The 21399-nt window shown below is 41.5% G+C and overlaps 1 protein-coding gene across 1 annotated transcript in view; it reads left to right on the top strand.

The window, feature by feature from the left end:
* Positions 1–5761, top strand: part of Cdc14a (cell division cycle 14A) — a 175947-nt gene extending 170186 nt beyond the window's left edge. Inside the window, exon 16 of the mRNA XM_059266133.1 lies at positions 3689–5761. Coding sequence (XP_059122116.1) covers positions 3689–3718 — 30 coding nt within the window. The 3' untranslated portion in view covers positions 3719–5761. The remainder of the gene's footprint in view (positions 1–3688) is intronic.
* The last annotated feature ends 15638 nt before the right edge of the window (positions 5762–21399 follow it).

The raw sequence follows: 21399 nt of genomic DNA, 5'->3' as shown, positions 1-21399 counted from the left end.
CATATGGTATCTGTTTGTAATTTATGTAACTTGGTTCTCATTGGGGTGGAAGAGCCCATTACACGGGGTAGGTAGTGATTACAGGACAAATGTTTGCTGGGCTTCCAGGCTTCAGACTCCATCGTTTACTAGTGAGTGATCTGGGGCAAATAACTTCACTGCTATGTGCCCCAGTTTCCTCGTCTGTGAAATGGGTGGTAGGAAGGATGTAATGAGTAGATACATAAAAAATAGCTAAACTGTGTCCAACACCCAGAAAAGTACTCAGTGAGTCTCTCAGAATAGATGACCTGCAAGTAATGTATCTCATTTATTAAGAACTCCAAATAATTTCTATTTCATCTGGTTTAATAAAGTTAATGGTAGCAATGATAGTGTTTTTCAAATACAAAGCACATTTTTATTATAAAAATTAAAAATCTAGTAACTTGGTTGCTATCTTTGTTACATTAGTACTGGTTGAACACCACTCATCTGAAATGATTTTGAATTTTATTTACATACATACACACACACACACACACACACACACACACACACACACACACACGGAATGGGGTCTGGATATAACGGCATTATGTTTGCTATACACTCTGTGGCTATAGTGTGAAGGTAGCAGTCTGCACTTTTGCTGTGGTTTGTTGTTTGTGCCTGTGTGTTGATTGTACCCATCATATGAGGTCACCGTTCAGTGTTTGTTTATGTCTGCTCATTTTAGAGTTCAAAGCCTTTGGAGTTTGGGTTGTACTTCTGTGACATATAGACAGTTAGAAGACATTCTGTACAGTTTGGAGTCCTGTCGGTGTCTGTGCAAGAAGCCTGAAGTCATGATTCCTTATGGTGTACATCCAGTTAACCTGTCAGCTAAGGAGGCGTGGGCATGCATCGTCTGTGCTGAGATACCACATGTAGCATACGTGACGCTTTTCTTCAGGGTCTTCCCGGCTGAGCACAGGCCCATGAACCTAAGCTCATTCTGTAGGCACGCAGTGCTTTGGAATCCATTGTTTCTGTCACCCTACACTGTTCCTCCCCCAGATAAAAGGCCTTGAAAGTGTTAGTTGTGATTTCTTGAAGTCAGCAGATCTTGTAGATGCTGGTGTTTCTCTTTCCCCTTTAGTCTTTTTCATTCAAGAGTTTTATTTTTGCATTGAGAATAAAAGGAAGTCAATTTCTTACAAAATACTGAAGTTGCAATAATATGCTAAACACATTTTTACTGACATTTTATTTTATTTTATTTTATAACTTTCCTTGTACCCTATGAAGAAAGAAACCGTGGGGTATGATTTGTTCCTCGAACCTTAGTATTGCATTTTCATCCCACGCTGCCTGATACATCTATAACTGTTTGTCAAACAAGTGACCTGGCAGGACAAAAGGGCCTGCTTCGGCCAAATTTGTTTGCAAAGATCTGCAGAGCCATTTCAGCACTGTGAGAGAGCAAGCTAGGTGTGGAAAACACGAGGCAGGAGGGACTGTGTGGACTGTATTTGAAGCTGGACCAAATCGCAGGGTTTGTGGACTTTGCAAGGCAAAAAGCAAAAGCTTTAGTCAGGAGACCAGTGAATACATACCTCGTGTGAGCAACAGAAACCTGAGGGATTCTAAACGAGTTCCGTTTTCCAGATCAGGGAGTTAGGAAATTAAAACTATGAACACACACCTAGGTTCACGGCATACCCTGCTGTCTGAAGGAAGTTTTAGTCACCTGACTGCTCTTTGCTGTATTCTGCACTGATTGGCGACTGACGAAGCCCCGAGGCTTTAAGAGATGCTTGCAGACACAACTGTGTTGTGAATTTGCAAGCTGTGTAAGGAGTTTCTAATTTCTGTTAGTGAGAGCATTTGCAACTTTTCTAATTGGAGCAAAAGCACAAGTTGAACATTGCAGAGCAGGCACAGTGTCTGTAATGTGCAGGTGTGGTGACCTTGCTGCCAGGGAGACACTTGACTGGCTGTGCCTCTGACTCATTTCCAGACTTCAGGAGACGCCGGGGAAAGCAGCTAGGGCAGTGATTACTAATACAGCAGCTGCTGTCCCACAAGCTGGAAGCACGCAGGTTTGATAGCATTAGCCCACCCCACAGGACACTCCCTCTGCTTACATTCTGGTGCGTAGTTCTTATCATCTCCCCGCTCTTTTGAAGCTTGGCTATATAAACCGTATCCAGATCAAGGAAGTTAACCTGAGAAAACCCTTTTCCCTTTTTCCTTTTTCTTGACCACTGAGCCTCTTTTAGCCCAGAGAACCGCCCTTTTTTTCTTCCTCCTGTCCTTTGCTAGTAGTACACAATGTCAATTTTACACTGTGCACATTGCTGTCTAACTAAGTAAATATCTCCACCTTTATTTCCTGTGTTATGACAGTGGGTTTTGCCTTTTGTGAATAAGGACCGTAACTGCTAACTTGGGTTAAAAATGTTTAGTAAATGGCTATTGATACAGAGTAAAGTTTCCTGGGACTTGGAAGCTGAACAGTTGGTTTTGTGTTTTCCTAAGTTCTTTGGAAAGTAAGTGACTGTGTGTGTGTGTGTGTGTGTGTGTGTGTGTGTGTGTGTGTTTGAGAGAGAGAGAGAGAGAGAGAGAGTGTGTGTGTGTGTGTGTGTGTGTGTGTGTGTGTGTGTGAGAGAGAGAGAGAGAGAGAGAGAGAGAGAGAGAGAGAGAGAGAGAGAGAGAGAGAGAGAGAGAGAGAGAGACTAATAGCTATGTCATCACCAAACTGGACCAGTCTTGAAATCAGTGTGATCTATTGATAAAATACATCCTGTTAACAAAACGCTGCAGATCAGTTTGAAAAATTATTGTGAGAAAAGAAAGTGTCTTGTAGAGAACCAAGTAGTCTTTGTCATTCTGGGTATCTGAGGAGGGGAACCACACAAAGGGCTGTTAATGCTTAGAATTGTCTGGATCGTCTGTGTAGCTAACCACTATGTGCTGCTCAAAAACAGCTCTGCTGAGCTTCCCGCTGCTTTCGCTCCTCTCGGGGTTTGTGTCTGCTGTCCTGGCACTCTGACGCACGCCCCTCACGCTCCTCTTCTATCGGTGTCCAAGTCGATGTGCAAGGACGTGTATTGTCACCGGCGCTTACCTGCTGTGAAGTCGTTACAGGACCCTTGTGCTCTCCGTGCCTTTGGGTCCTCAGATCAGAGTCCAGAGCTAGTTGTACTTTCTGTTCCCGTAATGGAAAAAGATTTATAAAGTTTTATTAAACTCAAGCATTCATAAGGACTGTATTTAAGTGGCCGCTAATTCTGTTTGATAAACGTTTACATGCCACTTACGTGTATTAAGTTAAAAAAAATCCAAAGTTTGTTCTAACAGCTCTCAGTTAGTTATAACTATCATTTAATATTTTTGAGTAGGAGTCAATATTTCTACTCTAAGGCTCGAGAATCAAATTGATGGCATACTTTTACTTTCAATTATTACTTGATTGTAATCACAGTTAAACATTATTAAGTCTTTTGAAATGAGAAGATTTTCTAACGATCACTTTACCTAACCCAGTGTCTTGCTTTCTTAGTAAAAGCGTTCTCTCCCTTCCCCTTTGCTTCCTTGGTTCATTTCATGTGTCTTTTATATAACAGACCTGAACTGCCTTGTGTTGAAGGCGGAGGCTGTATGACGTTTTTGCAGCTTTATGTGTGATGGAATTTAACCTCAGCTTATGTCTCTCCTTACACAGTCCCTTCAGTCTGAATATGTTCATTACTAAGGCCTTGCCACACCAGTGAAGGCGGTTCCATTCTGAGACATCGGGACGTGCAGTGTGGACAGGAACGGCTGCTCGCCCGGAGGATGTCTCTGTCTGCTTACCTTAAAGAGTGGTAGACATAGCACCGTTGGGAGACTTGAGACCAGAGCACTGGCTAGCGACTACTACAAATGCACTGTAATGCTGTTTATGGAGGTGTCCACACCTGTAAAGACAGTTTTAATGTTGAATTTGGTATTTTAAAAGGTTATTTTTAATGTGTTTCGGTAATGCATTTGTTACTGCATTTACATGTACAGTGTTACATTATATATGTATCATGAACTTTATAAAAGACTATTTTGATAATTTTATAAGTACATCAGATTATGTAAAAGCTAGACTATATTTTGATTTAGACTTTCCTGCTGTTTGCTACCAAAAATTTGTATTTTAAATTTGTTTAGCTTTAGTATGGTTTTGTCTACAAAGAGTAAATAATTCTTCCTTATTAAGTAAAAGTGAGGGAGCACATGTCTAGAAAGTGATTTTTAGTACTCCCCCACGAGTCCAATAGATCAGAGCATTCTCTGCTGAAGTCTGCCTGAACTGGAGTTCATCCAAATTCATCTCGACCAAGAGTGGGGATGTTGAGAGGGTTTATTTAGGAAAAAAAAAACCTTCCCTTTGTTTCTCTGCTTGAACCTTTTGAGTAGGAGGCTTAAAAAAAAAAAGAAAAAACTTTAGCATCTCTTTAGTATCAGAAATCGCTGTGAGTCTCTCCTGAAAGCATGACTTTTTTTTCCTCTGTGAAATGACAGAACATTCCAAATGCTTTTATTTCTTTCCTCCTCTCATGAGTGCTTTAAAAAAAATGCCTTAAATCATCTATTTTGCTTATACATTCTTGTAAATAGGCAAAGGAAGGATACAGATTTTAAGAATCATGTCGACGGTTTGTAAGAACACTCTCAGTAAATGTACAATAATGCTGTTAAAGACCAAAAAACAAACAAACAAAAAACAGCACTTCAAAAGAGTTAATAACTCAGAACATTCTGCTTTGGGTACGAGGTGGTCATTGCCTTGTAAGCATGCATGGTCTGATGTCATTTTCAAAGCAATGAAGGAATAACCCGAAGAAAATGCTGCTAAGTAGATCTGTACACTAAAGGAGATATTTTAATGGAGCACCTCCCCCAGATGTACACACGGGTCTGTCTAGAACTGATGTCAGAGAGAAAGAGCCCTCAAGGGTACGTTCAGCCCTTTCATGTAAGTGTGATTCTGTATTTGTTTCCAGAAGCCAATTGGCTTCTTGTCCATATGAGATAAGAGAGTCTTAGGTACCGATTCTCTCCCAGGCTGCTTGAGAATGGGCAAAGGCTAGTTAAATTGATTCATGCAAAGTGCTTTATTCCAACTGTTGAGTTATTTATAATGTATTTATTAGGAGGTGGTATCTTCAGACTAGTATATATGCTTCAGTAAGACACCTTGTTCACGTTTTACATTTTTGAAAAGGCATTGGAATGAATGTTTGACTCAGGTGTGTTAGCATAATTTCCCATAACTGCAGTACCAAATAATTGCACTCACCTGATGGAAAGTTGAATTATATGTGTTTAGAAAACATAGAGAGGAATTAAATTGTATATCTTTTCTAAAGTTGAAAAGTAAAATATTTTACTATGAGTTATTATTCTAAAAAGTTGGTTCATTGTATAGAGAGAGAATACTATTTCTTTCAAATTATCATTGAAAAGTAATCGAGGCAACATTTGAGGTGTGGGGGAAGAGAACCATATTATCATTTTTAGTTGTTCTATGAACACTAATGAGTGCAGCTACTAAAATGATTGTAAAGTTGACTACTGTAAATTTTCCACAATTCTGTGTGTATGTATGTCCTATGTATCTACATGTGTATGTCTTAAGCTTATTTATACACATGTACATGCATAAGGCACATCAAGAAGGAGATGTATATAATATAGAGATTATATAGCAGAGAGATTCTCCACTTATAATAAAAATTGTTTGCCATGTATTTTGTTATGAATAGTCTATCTTCCAGAAGATATTTTGTTCTATTTTGAAGTGTAGAAGAATACACTGCTAATAAATAAAAGTTTTATGCAATTTACTCCTGGACATTTGTCATTTGGATTTTGAGTTGTTGGTGACTCCATGTGGTTGGCTATCTTTGGCTTCCTGGGGCTCAGAATTTTTGATTTTCAGCTGATCTTGTATTGTTCTCCTTATGCTGCTCCTTGTGCACAAGGCCACACGCTCAGAGCAACTTTGTACTTCGAGTCTCACAAATATCAGAGAATACTGGGTTTCTCTTCTCTCTCTTTATGGCTCTGAGTTTCCTTTCTGTGAATAAAATACCATTAAGGACCCAAGACTATGGTCCTGCTATGTCATTTGCATCTATAGATGATGCTTGTCCAGCATGCTGGATGTTAGTTCCTTTTGAAGAAGAATGAACATTTTTCTTAAAGGAAAAATTACAGAACTAAATCAGATGAGCTATTATGGTAACCCCATCCTGCCCTTTTCCAGAAAGCACAGGGAAACCCTTTTCTGTGGATGGGAAGGGGGTTTTATGTCTGGTTTTGTTTTGTTTTGTTTTTTCCTCTTCCTAGTGCTGGAGATAGAGCCCCAGATTTCATGCTAGGCAAACTCTTTAACTGCACTACAACCCCAGCTTATGTCTAGAGGTGGGAATTTACAGTTAGCTCATTCTCACACGGAACAAAACAGCTGAGGTCAAAGATTATCAGGGGATGGCCTCTTACAGATTTTTTTAAAAAATGAATCCATGGACCTGTTTCAAAGAACAGAAAAATCGTTGGTACAGCTTGAATTACTGTGGAAAAGGAGGTTAAAATGAATGGACCTAGTTCACCTCAACAAACTCTTTATCCACTGGTCATTGCATTTATGTGGCATTGTTATCCTTGAATGCAGAATGATTTGTCAGTCTTAAAACACATCTGGAAAGGCTGACCAGTTATTTATGTTTTTAATCCATGACTCAAATATAGCAGGAATATAGATTTACCAAGAACATATATATGTGTGTGTGTGTGTGTGTGTGTGTGTGTGTGTGTGTGTGTGTGTGTGTAAACACACACACACACATTCCTTTTTCTTTTCAAGACAGGGTTTCTTTATGTAGCCCTGGCTCTCCTTGAACTCACTCTATAGTTCAGGCTGGCCTCAAACTCAGAGATCTGCCTGCCTCTGCCTCCCGAGTGCTGGGACTAAAGGTGTGTGCTGCCACCTCCCGGCACATGATATATTTAAGACTGTTCTTATGTGCATACTTTCTTTGGTCACATGTTCAGCCATCTCTATGTGAAGTGTTTCTCTGTGAGTCAATTGGTTCATGAATCCGACTGAGCTCCCTAGTGCTACAAGGACCTTGTTGTCCTCTTCCTGGTGCATAGTAAAGCAAGAATTTGGTCACTGGGTGTCTTTCCTGAAGATTAAATAGGAGTAATTATAATTACAGAAAGAATTTCATAAGATTGAACTACTTTATTTACAAAGGGATTGAATATAGAGGGCAGCAACCACGACATACCAAGGAAAGTGGAAAATAATGTATTAAGTTATTTTGAACCGAATTGAAATGTTAATGTATTCCTACCTGGGTCCTCCTCTATGGATTGAATTATGATAATCAGATCAAGAAGGAGAGAAATAGCTTTTCCAGAGAATTTTAAACTTTTTTCTTTTGGCAAGTAGAAAGAAGGGTATTTAATGCAAAAAATATATCTTTTGGAGGGACATTTTCACACCCATGCTTTGTTTCAGCTTACATATCACTAATATTAAGGCAGGTGACATTACCATTAGCTATTTCTCCTTGAGTTTTAAGCAAGTTGACCAAAACATGTTTTAGCAGTTACCTATTAATAACAGTAAAAATGGCTACAAACCCCGAAGCAAGTAAAACCTAGTAATAACTACAGCTTGAAGCGTGTATGCTAAACCTCCAGAACTGAGGAGAATGGAGATCATCCAGCAAGCATGTGTCTTTGTATTCCTCCTCTTCTAAAGGATCTAGGGCGGGGCTTCAGCAGGTGCACGCAGGAGAGAATGCTGGGGCTGGACGCCAGTTCCCAAGCAGCTGATACTAGGACTTAAGAGTGAGCTATGACAAGATGTCTGTCATCCTTTCTTAGTCTAAACAAGTTGAAAACACACCTTTGGTCCACTCCAGAACTCTTACTGAGATTTACTGTGCTCAAAAAATTTAAGAATTTTTTTCTTAAGTTAGATGGTCAATTTCAACATCCAGATCCCCCAAATAATTATAGAATAAAAAAATTGAAAAAAAAATCAAAACCAGAGACCATTATAGTATAATGACTATCTCCTTCCTTCCTTCCTTCCTTCCTTCCTTCCTTCCTTCCTTCCTTCCTTCTTCCCTCCCTTTCTCTCCCTCCCTCTCTCTCTCTCTCTCTCTCTCTCTCTCTCTCTCTCTCTCTCTCTCTCTCTCTCTCTCTTTCATTATCTATATATCATCTATCTATCTATCTATCTATCTATCTATCTATCTATCTATCTATCTATCATCTATTTGTCTTCTCTTTACCTGTCTACCACCTACTTGGCCTCTAAAAGGTACACTGTAACTTTACTATAACTATACTAGTTTTCCCTCAGTTCTGGAAGCTATGATCCTGTTGACTTTTGCCTGTTGAATTCTGAGGCAGCTGTAACAGGTACATCGTCTATGCGGCCAGCTGGGTTAGACAGACCTACCCTTTCCTGACCTGAGGAAAGGTATAATTCTCTTCCTCTTTCTTCCTTCATACCAGTCTTGGGCACCTAATCTTGGGCTTTTCATGCTAATTTTGGTCTAGCTAGGGGTTCATGTCACATTGAGACCATGTGCCTTCCATGGCCAGATGGAGTCGCACAGTAACACTGAAGAAACAGACGTGCCTTGTTAGGAGACACATTAGTGGTAGAATCAGGGGCTGAGAGCCTTGTGTCACCAGGAATCCTTGCTTGGGGTACAGGGGAGTCTCTTTCCAAAGGCCAAATGAGGGACAATGTCGTGTCATGACAAGAACTGGAACTGCTGAGCACAACCTTAGTCAACTAAGATGACAAATGGAGACTTCTGGATAGCTTGATCTATTTTAAAGTCAAATCTGCTGGGAAAATCATTCTTAATTAAGGATTCCTGGTTAAGTGACAGGTTGTTAGGATTGCTAATTTTAAGGTAAAACAAAAGAGGAAAAGTTCACCCACATGGTCTGCAGGAGAGAAAAAAGTCAACTGCTAAGTCAGGATCTTAGACCAGGGAAAGCTCTGTGTACTGGGGATCCCCAAGACCCCCCCCCCCCCCCCCAGTTTCTTTGGCTCAGGAAACCCAAGAACACAGAGTAAGTGGAGAACGGGGAAGACCTGAGGCTGACATCTCAGGCCTCAGATACAGTTTTCAAGGAGTCATCTAATACGGTCCAGAACACAATCCCCGGGTAATGAGCGGTGTGCTGCCGACTAGGAAACCCATCGGAGACCGAGGAACCGAGGGTGTCATGGCTGCTGTGTGCTGCTCACCCTGCCCAGCAGCAGCAGGATTCCAGGCTCTTGGAAGGAGAGCAAGAATTCAAGCCCAGTCGGTTGCATAGCCCAGGCCCAGAAAACCACTTTTACCATTGCAGAGAGTTTTATTATTTTATTTTTATATTTTAATTAAAATTGAATTCTATCAGCTTCCCCCCTTTCCTCCCTGCTACCTTTCCTGGAACCCCTCTCTTGTATGTGCCCCCTCTCAAGCTGATAGCCTATTTTTTCCTTGAATATTATTGTTACATATCCGGGTATGTCCGTATATATGTGCACAAATATATGTAAATACAATCGCTGAGTCTGTTTTTGTTGGTGGTGTGTGTATATGGTTTCAAGGCTGATTACTCTGCACTGGACAACTAATAAGGAAGCTCATTCCTGGGAGAGGCGAATTCTCCTTCCAGAAGCAGTCATAAGCTGCCTGTAGTTCTATGTCTAGGGGCGGGACCCTGCAAACATTCCACCTTCCACGTTAACGTGTCTATTGACGTAGCCATCGTCCTGATTATGCAGCTGTTTCTAGGAGAGACTTTCACAGCAGACTTCCTCGTATTCTGGCTCTTAAAATCTTTCTGTGCCCCCTCCTCCTCTCCCCCCTTGTCCCCCTCCACTTCCACTCCAGAGATGAGCTGCTATTGTAAAAGCTAGAATGGGAAGTTTTGTACAACTTACCTTTGGAGTTCTCAAGCAGAAGCCCAGCCCAACCTTGTCAGTAGGTCTTTGTAGGGATGGCTATTTTAACACTTGAATGCGCATCCTGTACCATAGCCTAGGAAATCTGTAGGAACTAAAGCATATTGAAATGAGTGTGTAGTTCCTCAGGAAGTTGACGCCAATCCTCTGTCCTAGACTTCTTTAGGGCAGTGAAGACTTGTGACCTAGCTTTGTTGACTCTAGTGCTCCAGATGTGTTAGAGCAGAGGTTCTCAACCTCCCTAATGCTGCGACCTTTTAATACAGTTCCTCATGTTGTGGTGACCCCCAAGCGTACAATTGATACTTCCCAATTGTAATTTTGCTGCCGTTAGGAGTTGTAATGTAAATATCTGATATGTAGGATATCTGATAGGTGATTCCCGTGAAAGGATTGTTATGACCCTTGAGGGGTAGCTACCCACAGGTTAAGAACCACTGTGTTGAGCCGGGCGGTGGTGGCACATGCCTTTAATCCCAGCACTCGGGAGGCAGAGGCAGGCGGATCTCTGTGAGTTCGAGGCCAGCCTGGGCTACCAAGTGAGTTCCAGGAAAGGCGCAAAGCTACACAGAGAAACCCTGTCTTGAAAAAACCAAAAAAAAAAAAAAAAAAAAAGAACCACTGTGTTAGAGCTTGAGTTTATATTTTTTAAATTCATAAATCTGAAGTGGTAATGGTTTCTTTCACTTTCTATTGTTCACACGCACACACACACACACACACACACATACACACACACACACACCAACAAACTACTGCTTAGTATCTCCATATTCCACTCATTTCAGGCCAAAATAGTGTAGGGAAAACTCATCCAAATCTTTGGTTTTAACAATTATCTTTGGCGATGTGGCTCAGTGGAACAGCAGTTATTCAGTCCATGCAAACAGAGGGAGAAAAGGTGTGTGTGTGTGTGTGTGTGTACTGAAGATTTTGCTCACATCTATTTCATTTAGTTGTTAAATAACCAAAAAAATATATTAATGTAGTTTTAAAATAGTACAATTTAAAAATATTAAAGGCAAAACTAACGATTTCCGAAACAGGCCACACGGAACTTTTTAAAAAGATATACTTAAACTAATAAAAATCCAAGTTAAAAGAGTGTGTAGGTTAGTTACAGAACTAGAGCACTGAATGTGTGTGCTGGCTGGCTCACAGTGATTCTGTTGTTAAAAGTACTCCCAGGCTTCTCAGCTTGGCCAAGTCCACAGTGCACCCATCCAACAAGGGGAGTCTGGAACTGACAACATCTCACTCAGAGGCAGGTTCGTTATCCGAGGACTTGTTCTGCTTGGAACTCCGACTCACAGGACCAGTGCAGAGGAGACCACCCGAGAGCAGGCTGAGTGGAAGGTTCTCAGCACTTGCAACTTCTTTTTGCACGGGTATCCCAGTTGCTCACCGTCTTAAAACTTTTAAAAATGTTTAAAGTTTATTTTTTATATTTTAATTTTTATTTTATCTCATGTGTATGAGCGTTTTGCCTGCATGTATTTGTCTGTGCATCACATGTATGCCTGGTGCTCACGGAGGCCAGAAGAGGGTCTCAGATCCCCTGGAACTGGAGTTACAGAGGGTTGAGAGTCACCATGTGGGGGATGGGAATCATGCCTGGGTCCTCTGGAAGAGCAACGAGTACTCTTCAGTGCTGAGCCATCTCTACAGGCTCTATTTAAATGTTTCAACCAAGTCTTTAAAAAGTGTTTTTACATTTGAAACTATTTCCTTTCGTATTTTAACCTATGTATCTCTTCATCTTTTCATCACTGTGCTCAAATGTCTAACAAAGCCACTTAGAGGAGAATTGATTTTGTTTATGGTTTGTGGGTGTGGTTCATCCTGAAGGGAGGGCGTGGCGGAGAGGGGCCAGGAGTGGTCGGAGGCAACGGGAGGAGCGGGAGCAGAAGGCTGCTTGCCCACATCAGAGATGGGACAGGGAGGGGTGCTGGGCTAGAGACGGGATGGCCTGAACTTCTCCGATGCGTTTCCTCTAGTTAGACCTCAAGTCCTAAAAACTTCAGAACCTCTCAGACCAGGGCTGCCAGTGGGGGATCCGGTATTTAAACATATGAGCCTGTGAAGACCATTTACATACAAATCTTTTTTTTAACATAATAAAATATATTTAATAATAAAATGTAAGATAAAACAAAAAATAACACAGTGGAATTGGGCAAAACAAAGCAACAGAAGAAAAAGAACCCAAGAGAAGGCCTAAGAATCAGAGACCCACTCATTCACACACTCTGGAGGCCCATAAAAAACACTAAGCTGGAAGCCCTAATAGTTCGCAGAGAACCTGATGTAGACCAGGCACATGCTGCCTCAGTCTCTGAGCCCTGAGGGGAGAGGCTGGATGGAGACACCCCACAGGGGCTGAGTATTCAAAGGTCTCTCACTCTCTGTATAATGTCTGCCTGTGGGTCTCTGGCTTTATTCCCATCTGCTGCAGCAGGAAGCTTCATGACCGGGCAAGGCACTGGCCTAGGAGTATAGCAGAATGCCATTAGGAGTCATTTTATCACAACTTGGTTTTATTTTGTTTTGTTTTTAGAGGAGTCGCATTTGGTTTTACTTAGGTAAGTCATCTACTCATCTTTTTAAAAATTGTTACTGTTTTTAGTTATGTGTATGAGTATGTCTCTACATATGAGCAGAGTACCCGCAGAGGCCAGAGGTACCAGATCCCCTGGAGCAGGAGTTACAGGTTAATTGTAGCAGGAATCTTAAAAGGTCTTATTAACAAAAACGAACCCAGGGCCTGGTATTGGGGTCAACACTGGAAGATCAGAGAAGCAGAACAAGCCACAGCTTCCTCACCTCACCAATTTCTCAGCTGATCCCGTTTCCTCAGACTGGAAGCCTCTGAGTCCTCATCCAGAATGAACCTCAGCTGAACTGCTGCTCAAAAGCCTAAAAGCTTAACCGGGCTCTAGTTCCTGGTTTTCACACCTTATATACCTTTCTGCTTTCTGCCACCACTTCCTGGGATTAGAGGTGTGAGTCACCATGCCTAGCTGTTTCCAGTATGGCTTTGAACTCACAGGGATCCGAATGGATCTCTGCCTTTGGAATGCCAGGATTAAAGGTGTGTGCTACCACTGCCTATCTTCTATGTTTAATATTATGGCTGTTCTGTTCTCTGACCCCCAGGTAAGTTTATTGGGGTGCACAATATATCAACCACACTTGATGTTGGTTCTGAGACTTGAACTCAGTTCCTCTGGAAGAGTAGTACATGCTCTTAACTGCTGAGCCACCTCTTCAGCCCTCATCTTCCTCCTGTTCCCAATTTATTAGAGAAATCTAGCTTTAGGCACCAAAAGCCTTATTGAGCGCAACAGCTGGTAAGTGCCTGGCTTTCCCTCCGGCATGGCCAGAACAGAAGGTCCATACTCACAGCAACACTTCATTAGCTCCCCAGTTGGAAACACGGCTGCTGACAGAGGCCATATTTGCCACTCAACTTTCGGTCACCCGGAAAGGGACCGGCCTGACTCTCGGTCTGAGTGGCTCACATTCACCCCTGGGCTTCCGAACCGTCCTTGGAGTGCGACAGTGGGGCTGGTGGGGCTAGAACTGGACTCACGGAACAGAGGATCTTGTTTGAAATCAGGTGATAAATACTTTCAGGTCAACAGATTTTAGTTCCCAAAACAAATGCATACGGAGAGTTGTTAGAAGAGGACGCGAGTGTCTACGCAGTACATAGCAGAACGGGTGCTGCCGGGCGGCTGCGGACAACAGCACACGTGGCAGAGAAGCGATAAACACATGCATAAAATACTGCAGTGTTTTATGCCCCATCCTCAAATTTGTAAATCTCTGGAGCAACTTCCGCCCAGAGATGAGTCTGAATGCCAGCACTGTAGGGGTGGGCCGCATAGGATGGAGTGAGGCGACATGGTCGGGGTTACTTTACATCCACCAGATGGTGAGCACAGAAGACTGGTTTGATCCGTGTGGTTTAAGTGGCCTCCAGAGGGGTGTAGTAAGAAGCAGAAAGGAGATGATGACCGTAACTCGTGAACTCCATGGTACACCCTGCTTGTATATCTGACAGCTGTTTACCTGTATTATGTGGCAGAGAACACAACACACACATGTACACACACACACCACACACACCACACATGCACACCATACATGCACACCACACACACATGCACACACACCACATACACCACACATGACATATACACACACACACCACACATGCACACGTACATGCACACCACACACACCACACATGCATGTTGCTGGAGAATTTCTCTCCAACTCCCGCCACCAAGTCCGGCCAGTCTCAGAGCCCACTTATAAAATAAACACACAGACTCTTACATTATTTAAACTGCTTGGCCATTAGCTCAGGCCTGTTATTGTCTAGCTCTTACTCTTATATTTAGCCCATTTCTATTAATCTTTACTTTGCCACGTGGCTTGTGGCTTACCGGTACTTTACATCTTCCTTGTCCTGATGGCGGCTGGCAGTGTCTCTCTCTCAGCCTTCCACTTCCCAGAATTCTTTTTTTTGTCCCGCCTATACTTTCTGCCTAGCCAATGGCCAATCAGTGATTTATTTACTGACCAATCAGCAACACACTTGACATACAGACCATCCCACAGCACTTCCCCTTTTTTTTTTCTTAAAAAGGAAGGTTTTAACTTTAACATAGTAAAATTACATATAACAAAACAATTATCAAGCAAGAATTACAGTTACAATATTAAAGAAGAGATCCTATCTATCTTATATTTGTAAGTTTAAGGTTTTATATCTAACTTATCTTTTATTATAACTAAGGAAAATTGTAAGTATCTAGTCTTTAACCACATCAAAGACCTCAGAAGGATATACTACTACCTGAGAAATGGAGAAGGATATAAGCAACTTTTAGGAGTCTTGTAGGGTAGACAGAGACAGCTGGCAGCTTGGACAGTCATTCAAAGTTCTCTTGTAAAGTTGGGGCATCTGTCTTCAGCCCACAGGCCTAGAGTCTCTTATTCACTTTTTTCTGTGTCCTGTAGAATGTCTGGCAGTTTTCTCTGCAAAGCAGGAACCTGAAGGACCATTTTGTCAAGCAAAGTTCAGTGGTCACCTTTGTATGGGTCCTGCATGTCCAGTTGATCAGGCAGTCCAGGCAAGAACAGTTTCTTGCCCAAATGGCTATTTTTGTCAAGGTGAAGATAAACTCCGTATGGAGTGTCTTCGATGCCCATCCTCCTCTCTGAAGTAAATCGGTGCTGTCAGGAGCAGACATGTCTCACTGTCCAGAAAGTCTAAATTTTTAAAACATTTTAAATGCCATATTCTGTAGGTCTTTGAAGTGTTTGAAGACTACCTATCTATCTGAAATATAACTATGTATACCTAGAAGACTTAACTAACATGGCTACAAATATGATTATCATAGATGACTAATTATTAATCTATTTTTTAATTATCCATTATAATTTTAAATGAGTTACATAAACATAATACCTCAAACAAGAATAGAAATATATATACAGTATAACAAAATTAAGTTTAAATTTGTATCAATAAACTAAAATCTATAGCAATGTAAAACATTTTAAACAAGTTGTTACTCTTTAAAAGTAGGTTCATTAATCTACTTTCATCCTATCATATCTAAACTACCCCCCTTTTTGTTTTAGAAAGAGATTGTATTTATAATCAACCTGATTTAAATAAAAATATTGTTTTTTCTCTGTCCCACACCAGAGGGCTCTTCTGATTTGGGACACAAGAATCTCTTAACCATTTTTTTTTTTTTTGAGCAATATGTCTGGGTTTAGAGGGGGAGTGAGCCAGTTCCATCTCTAAAGCCAGCTTGGTATATTTGGGAATTTGGGCGTAGCTTCTCTTACTACTTCCTGCTGGAGGGGGGCGCTGTATCTTATGGGGACACGAAGAAAATTTTAGGATCATGGAGTAGTCCATGAGGCTGTATCGTCTGAGCCAGTTGCCTTGAAACCATTCTGGATGTTGAATCATCTGGGCCATGGTGTCACTGGAGACCTTTCAGGGGGTCTTGGCTGGTCAAACCTGATGTATCTTAATCTGGAACAAATCCATAGTCTCTGGCTTTCTGTGGAAACAAGAGCAGAAACTCTTTTCCAAAGCAACATATCCTTATATCCAAATTTTGAAGTCAAGGTACCTTTAAAATATACATTTTGGCATAACTCAACAGCTTTTACAATCAAATGTTTTTCTGCAGTTACGAATATCAAAGAGAACATAATCCAGATTCTCTGTGTGGTAGTCATCTTTACGTGGCTTTTTTTTTATATTAGCTTGAGCCTATTGCTTTAAAGTGCAGCCTTCTAAGCCTGAAACGGCGTAGTGGCTGCTGGCTCCGCCCACTTCAGCTTCCCAACATGGCGGCGGTCCGCTTTCCGCCAGCTCTGGGAGCCATAACTCTCAGAAATAGTGGGTCTACACTTTTACCAAAGTAGCGTGTAGCCCAGAAACCTCTTTTTTTGTTTTGTACTAGCAAAGGCTAAATTCACCACACAGTTTAATGTGCTACTTGCAGAGGCCTCATTCCCGCCATACTGCAGGTCGAGCATGCACGCCAGGAACCCGCCAGTAGCTCAAACCGGCAGCTGCCGCTCATTTGAGAGAGACAATTAGGAAGCTGTTTTTAGTTCCGTTTTAGAATCTTTTTTCTAAGTTTTTAGGTGGAAACTCTTGCCACCACGTTGGACGCCATTTGTTGCTGGAGAATTTCTCTCCAACTCCCGCCACCAAGTCCGGCCAGTCTCAGAGCCCACTTATAAAATAAACACACAGACTCTTACATTATTTAAACTGCTTGGCCATTAGCTCAGGCCTGTTATTGTCTAGCTCTTACTCTTATATTTAGCCCATTTCTATTAATCTTTACTTTGCCACGTGGCTTGTGGCTTACTGGTACCTTACATCTTCCTTGTCCTGATGGCGGCTGGCAGTGTCTCTCTCTCAGCCTTCCACTTCCCAGAATTCTTTTCCTTGTCCCGCCTATACTTCCTGCCTAGCCAATGGCCAATCAGTGATTTATTTACTGACCAATCAGCAACACACTTGACATACAGACCATCCCACAGCACAAGGAAAAGAATTCTGGGAAGTGGAAGGCTGAGAGAGAGACACTGCCAGCCGCCATCAGGACAAGGAAGATGTAAGGTACCAGTAAGCCATGAGCCATGTGGCAAAGTAAAGATTAATAGAAATGGGCTAAATATAAGAGTAAGAGCTAGACAATAACAGGCCTGAGCTAATGGCCAAGCAGTTTAAATAATGTAAGAGTCTGTGTGTTTATTTTATAAGTGGGCTCTGGAACTGGCGGGACTTGGTGGCGGGAGCTGGAGAGAAATTCTCCAGCAACAAATGGCGTCCAACGTGGTGGCAAGAGTTTCCACCTAAAAACTTAAAAAAAAAATTCTAAAACGGACCTAAAAACAGCTTCCTAATTGTCTCTCTCAAATAAGCGGCAGCTGCCGGTTTGAGCTACTGGCGGGTTCCTAATGTGCGCTCTCGACCTGCAGTATGGTGGGAATGAGGCCTCTGCAAGTAGCACATTAAACTGTGTGGTGGATTTAGCCTTTGCTAGTACAAAACAAAAAAAGAGGTTTCTGGGCTACATGCTACTTTGGTAAAAGTGTAGACCCACTATTTATGAGAGTTACGGCTCCCAGAGCTGGCGGAAAGCGGACCGCCGCCATGTTGGGAAGCTGAAGTGGGCGGAGCCAGCAGCCACAGCGCCAGCACCATTTCAGGCTTAGAAGGCTGCAGTTTAAAGCAATAGGCTCACGCTAATATAAAAAAATAAGCCACGTAAAGATGGCTACCACACAAAGAATCTAGATTATGTTCTCTTTGATATTCGTAACTGCAGAAAAACATTTGATTGTAAAAGCTGTTGAGTTATGCCAAAATGTATATTTTAAAGGTACCTTGACTTCAAAATTTGGATATAAGGATATGTTGCTTTAAAAAAGAGTCTCTGCTTTTGTTTCCACAGAAAGCCAGAGACTATGGATTTGTTCCAGATTAAGATACATCAGGTTTGACCAGCCAAGACCCCCTGAAAGGTCTCCAATGACACCATGGCCCAGATGACTCAACATCCAGAATGGTTTCAAGGCAACTGGCTCAGACGATACAGCCTCATGGACTACTCCATGATCCTAAAATTTTCTTTGTGTCCCCATAAGATACAGCGCCCCCCTCCAGCAGAAAGTAGTAAGAGAAGCTACGCCCAAATTCCCAAATATACCAAGCTGGCTTTAGAGATGGAATTGGCTCACTCCCCCTCTAAACCCAGACATATTGCTCAAAAAAAAAAAAAAATGGTTAAGAGATTCTTATGTCCCAAATCAGAAGAGCCCTCTGGTGTGGGACAGACAAAAACCAATATTTTTATTTAAAGCAGGTTGATTATAAATACAATCTCTTTCTAAAGAAAAAAAGGGGATAGTTTAGATATGATAGGATGAAAGGGTAGATTAATGAACCTACTTTTAAAGAGTAACAACTTGTTTAAAATGTTTTACATCGCTATAGATTTTAGTTTATTGATACAAGTTTAAACTTAATTTTGTTATACTGTATATATATTTCTAATCTTGTTTAAGGTATTATGTTTATGTAACTCATTTAAAATTATAATGGATAATTAAAAAATAGATTAATAATTAGTCATCTATGATAATCATATTTGTAGCCATGTTAGTTAAGTCTTCTAGGTATACATAGTTATATTTCAGATAGATAGGTAGTCTTCAAACACTTCAAAGACCTACAGAATATGGCATTTAAAATGTTTAAAAAATTTAGACTTTCTGGACAGTGAGACATGTCTGCTCCTGACAGCACCGATTTACTTCAGAGAGGAGGATGGGCATCGAAGACACTCCATACGGAGTTTATCTTCACCTTGACAAAAATAGCCATTTGGGCAAGAAACTGTTCTTGCCTGGACTGCCTGATCAACTGGACATGCAGGAAGGACCCATACAAAGATGACCACTGAACTTTGCTTGACAAAATGGTCCTTCAGGTTCCTGCTTTGCAGAGAAAACTGCCAGACATTCTACAGGACACAGAGAAAAATGAATAAGAGACACTAGGCCTGTGGGCTGAAGACAGATGCCCCAACTTTACAAGAGAACTTTGAATGACTGTCCAGGCTGCCAGCTGTCTCTGTCTACCCTACAAGACTCCCAAAAGTTGCTTACATCCTTCTCCATTTCTCAGGTAGTATTATATCCTTCTGAGGTCTTTGATGTGGTTAAAGACTAGATACTTACAATTTTCCTTAGTTATAATAAAAGATAAGTTAGATATAAAACCTTAAACTTACAAATATAAGATAGATAGGATCTCTTCTTTAATATTGTAACTGTAATTCTTGCTTGATAATTGTTTTGTTATATGTAATTTTACTATGTTAAAGTTAAAACCTTCCTTTTTAAGAAAAGAAAAGGGGAAGTGCTGTGGGATGGTCTGTATGTCAAGTGTGTTGCTGATTGGTCAGTAAATAAATCACTGATTGGCCATTGGCTAGGCAGGAAGTATAGGCGGGACAAGGAAAAGAATTCTGGGAAGTGGAAGGCTGAGAGAGAGACACTGCCAGCCGCCATCAGGACAAGGAAGATGTAAGGTACCAGTAAGCCATGAGCCATGTGGCAAAGTAAAGATTAATAGAAATGGGCTAAATATAAGAGTAAGAGCTAGACAATAACAGGCCTGAGCTAATGGCCAAGCAGTTTAAATAATGTAAGAGTCTGTGTGTTTATTTTATAAGTGGGCTCTGGAACTGGCGGGACTTGGTGGCGGGAGCTGGAGAGAAATTCTCCAGCAACACATGCACACCATACATGCACACCACACACACCATGCATGCCATACACATACACCACACATACATGCACACACACCACGCATACATACCACACATGCACACCATACACAGTAAGACACACCACACACCACACACACCATACACACACATATGCCACATGCACACATATACCACACACACACACACACACACACACTATACACACCATACACATAGACCACACACACATACCGTATACACACCATGCACACACACACACACACACACTATACACACCATACACATAGACCACACACACACCACACACACACCATATACACACACACTATACACACCATACACACACACACACACACACTGTATACACACCATACACACACACACACACACTATACACACCATACACACACACACTACACACACACACACACACACACACACACACACACACACACACTGAACAGCTCTTTCTTTCAAACTAATTTGATCTCTTCAATCACCTGAAACATTTCCTAGTGCTTGAAAATTTCTTTTCCAACTAACCCCTCTCTCTATCAGATTGAAATAAAAAATTCAAGTGGATTTTTAAAAACTTATATTCAACCTTTTACTGGAAAAAAGTCCACTTTTGGACAAAAACCAAGCCAAAGCAATTTTAACTCAAGTTGGTTTTCCTGGAAAAGCTGAAGACGTAGTTCAGAAAAGAAACGCTTTGGCTTCTTTACAAATCCACACTCAAAACTAACAAGCTCAGTCTAAATATCCTCTGCTTCAGTGGTTCTCAAATAGCTGAGTGGAGAAGAATCGTCTGGTTCTTGTTTTATTCCAGAGCTGGTTGGAATGCAGACTCTGGCTCCTAGCCAGGGGATTGGGAGCAGATCTAGGTGGGCCTGGTACTAGAGATTGGGAAACCACAACTCACTGAATTAATTCAGAGCAGGCAAGTGCAGAGATTCCTAAATTGATAAGATTGCACTTCTTTCAGAAGAATGAGCTTCTGACTGTAGCCCCCTTTCAAAAGAGCTACTAGACTGTGAGACAACTCCATTATTGTCCCTGTGACTTTGGTAAAGAACATTGTGTTTAAGTTTCCACTTCCTTTTTAATAAGATACAATCACAATATCACCACAGGTATGAGTCTATTGAGGCTACTATAGCAACATACCATAGTGGCGGGAATGTATAGATGACAGAAATTTATTCCGTACAGCTCAGGAGGCTGAGCGGCTCAAGATTAAGTCCCCAGCAAAGTCAGTGTCTGGTAAGGAGCTACTTCCTGGTTCCTAGTGATGCAGGTTATTTTTATCTGAGATCTCTTGCTGTATGGGCACTGAAGCAATTGTGAGACTCTGCCCTCTAATGTCATCTCATCTTCCTGTTGTGGGATATTTGTACACTGTGTGAAGATGTATTGCTGTGATTGGTGTAGTAAGGCAGGAGAGAATAGGTGGGACTTCTGGGCAGAGAGAGAATTCTGGGAGGAAGAAGGGCAGAGTCACCAGCCAGACACCGAGGAAGCAGGATGGGCAATATGGAGATGAGGTAATGAGCC

This window comes from Peromyscus eremicus, chromosome 6, assembly GCF_949786415.1.
Source record: "Peromyscus eremicus chromosome 6, PerEre_H2_v1, whole genome shotgun sequence".
Classification (NCBI taxonomy): Eukaryota; Metazoa; Chordata; class Mammalia; order Rodentia; family Cricetidae; genus Peromyscus; species Peromyscus eremicus.
Note: the sequence above shows the minus strand (reverse complement) of the source record. Positions and strands in the feature narration are given on the sequence as shown.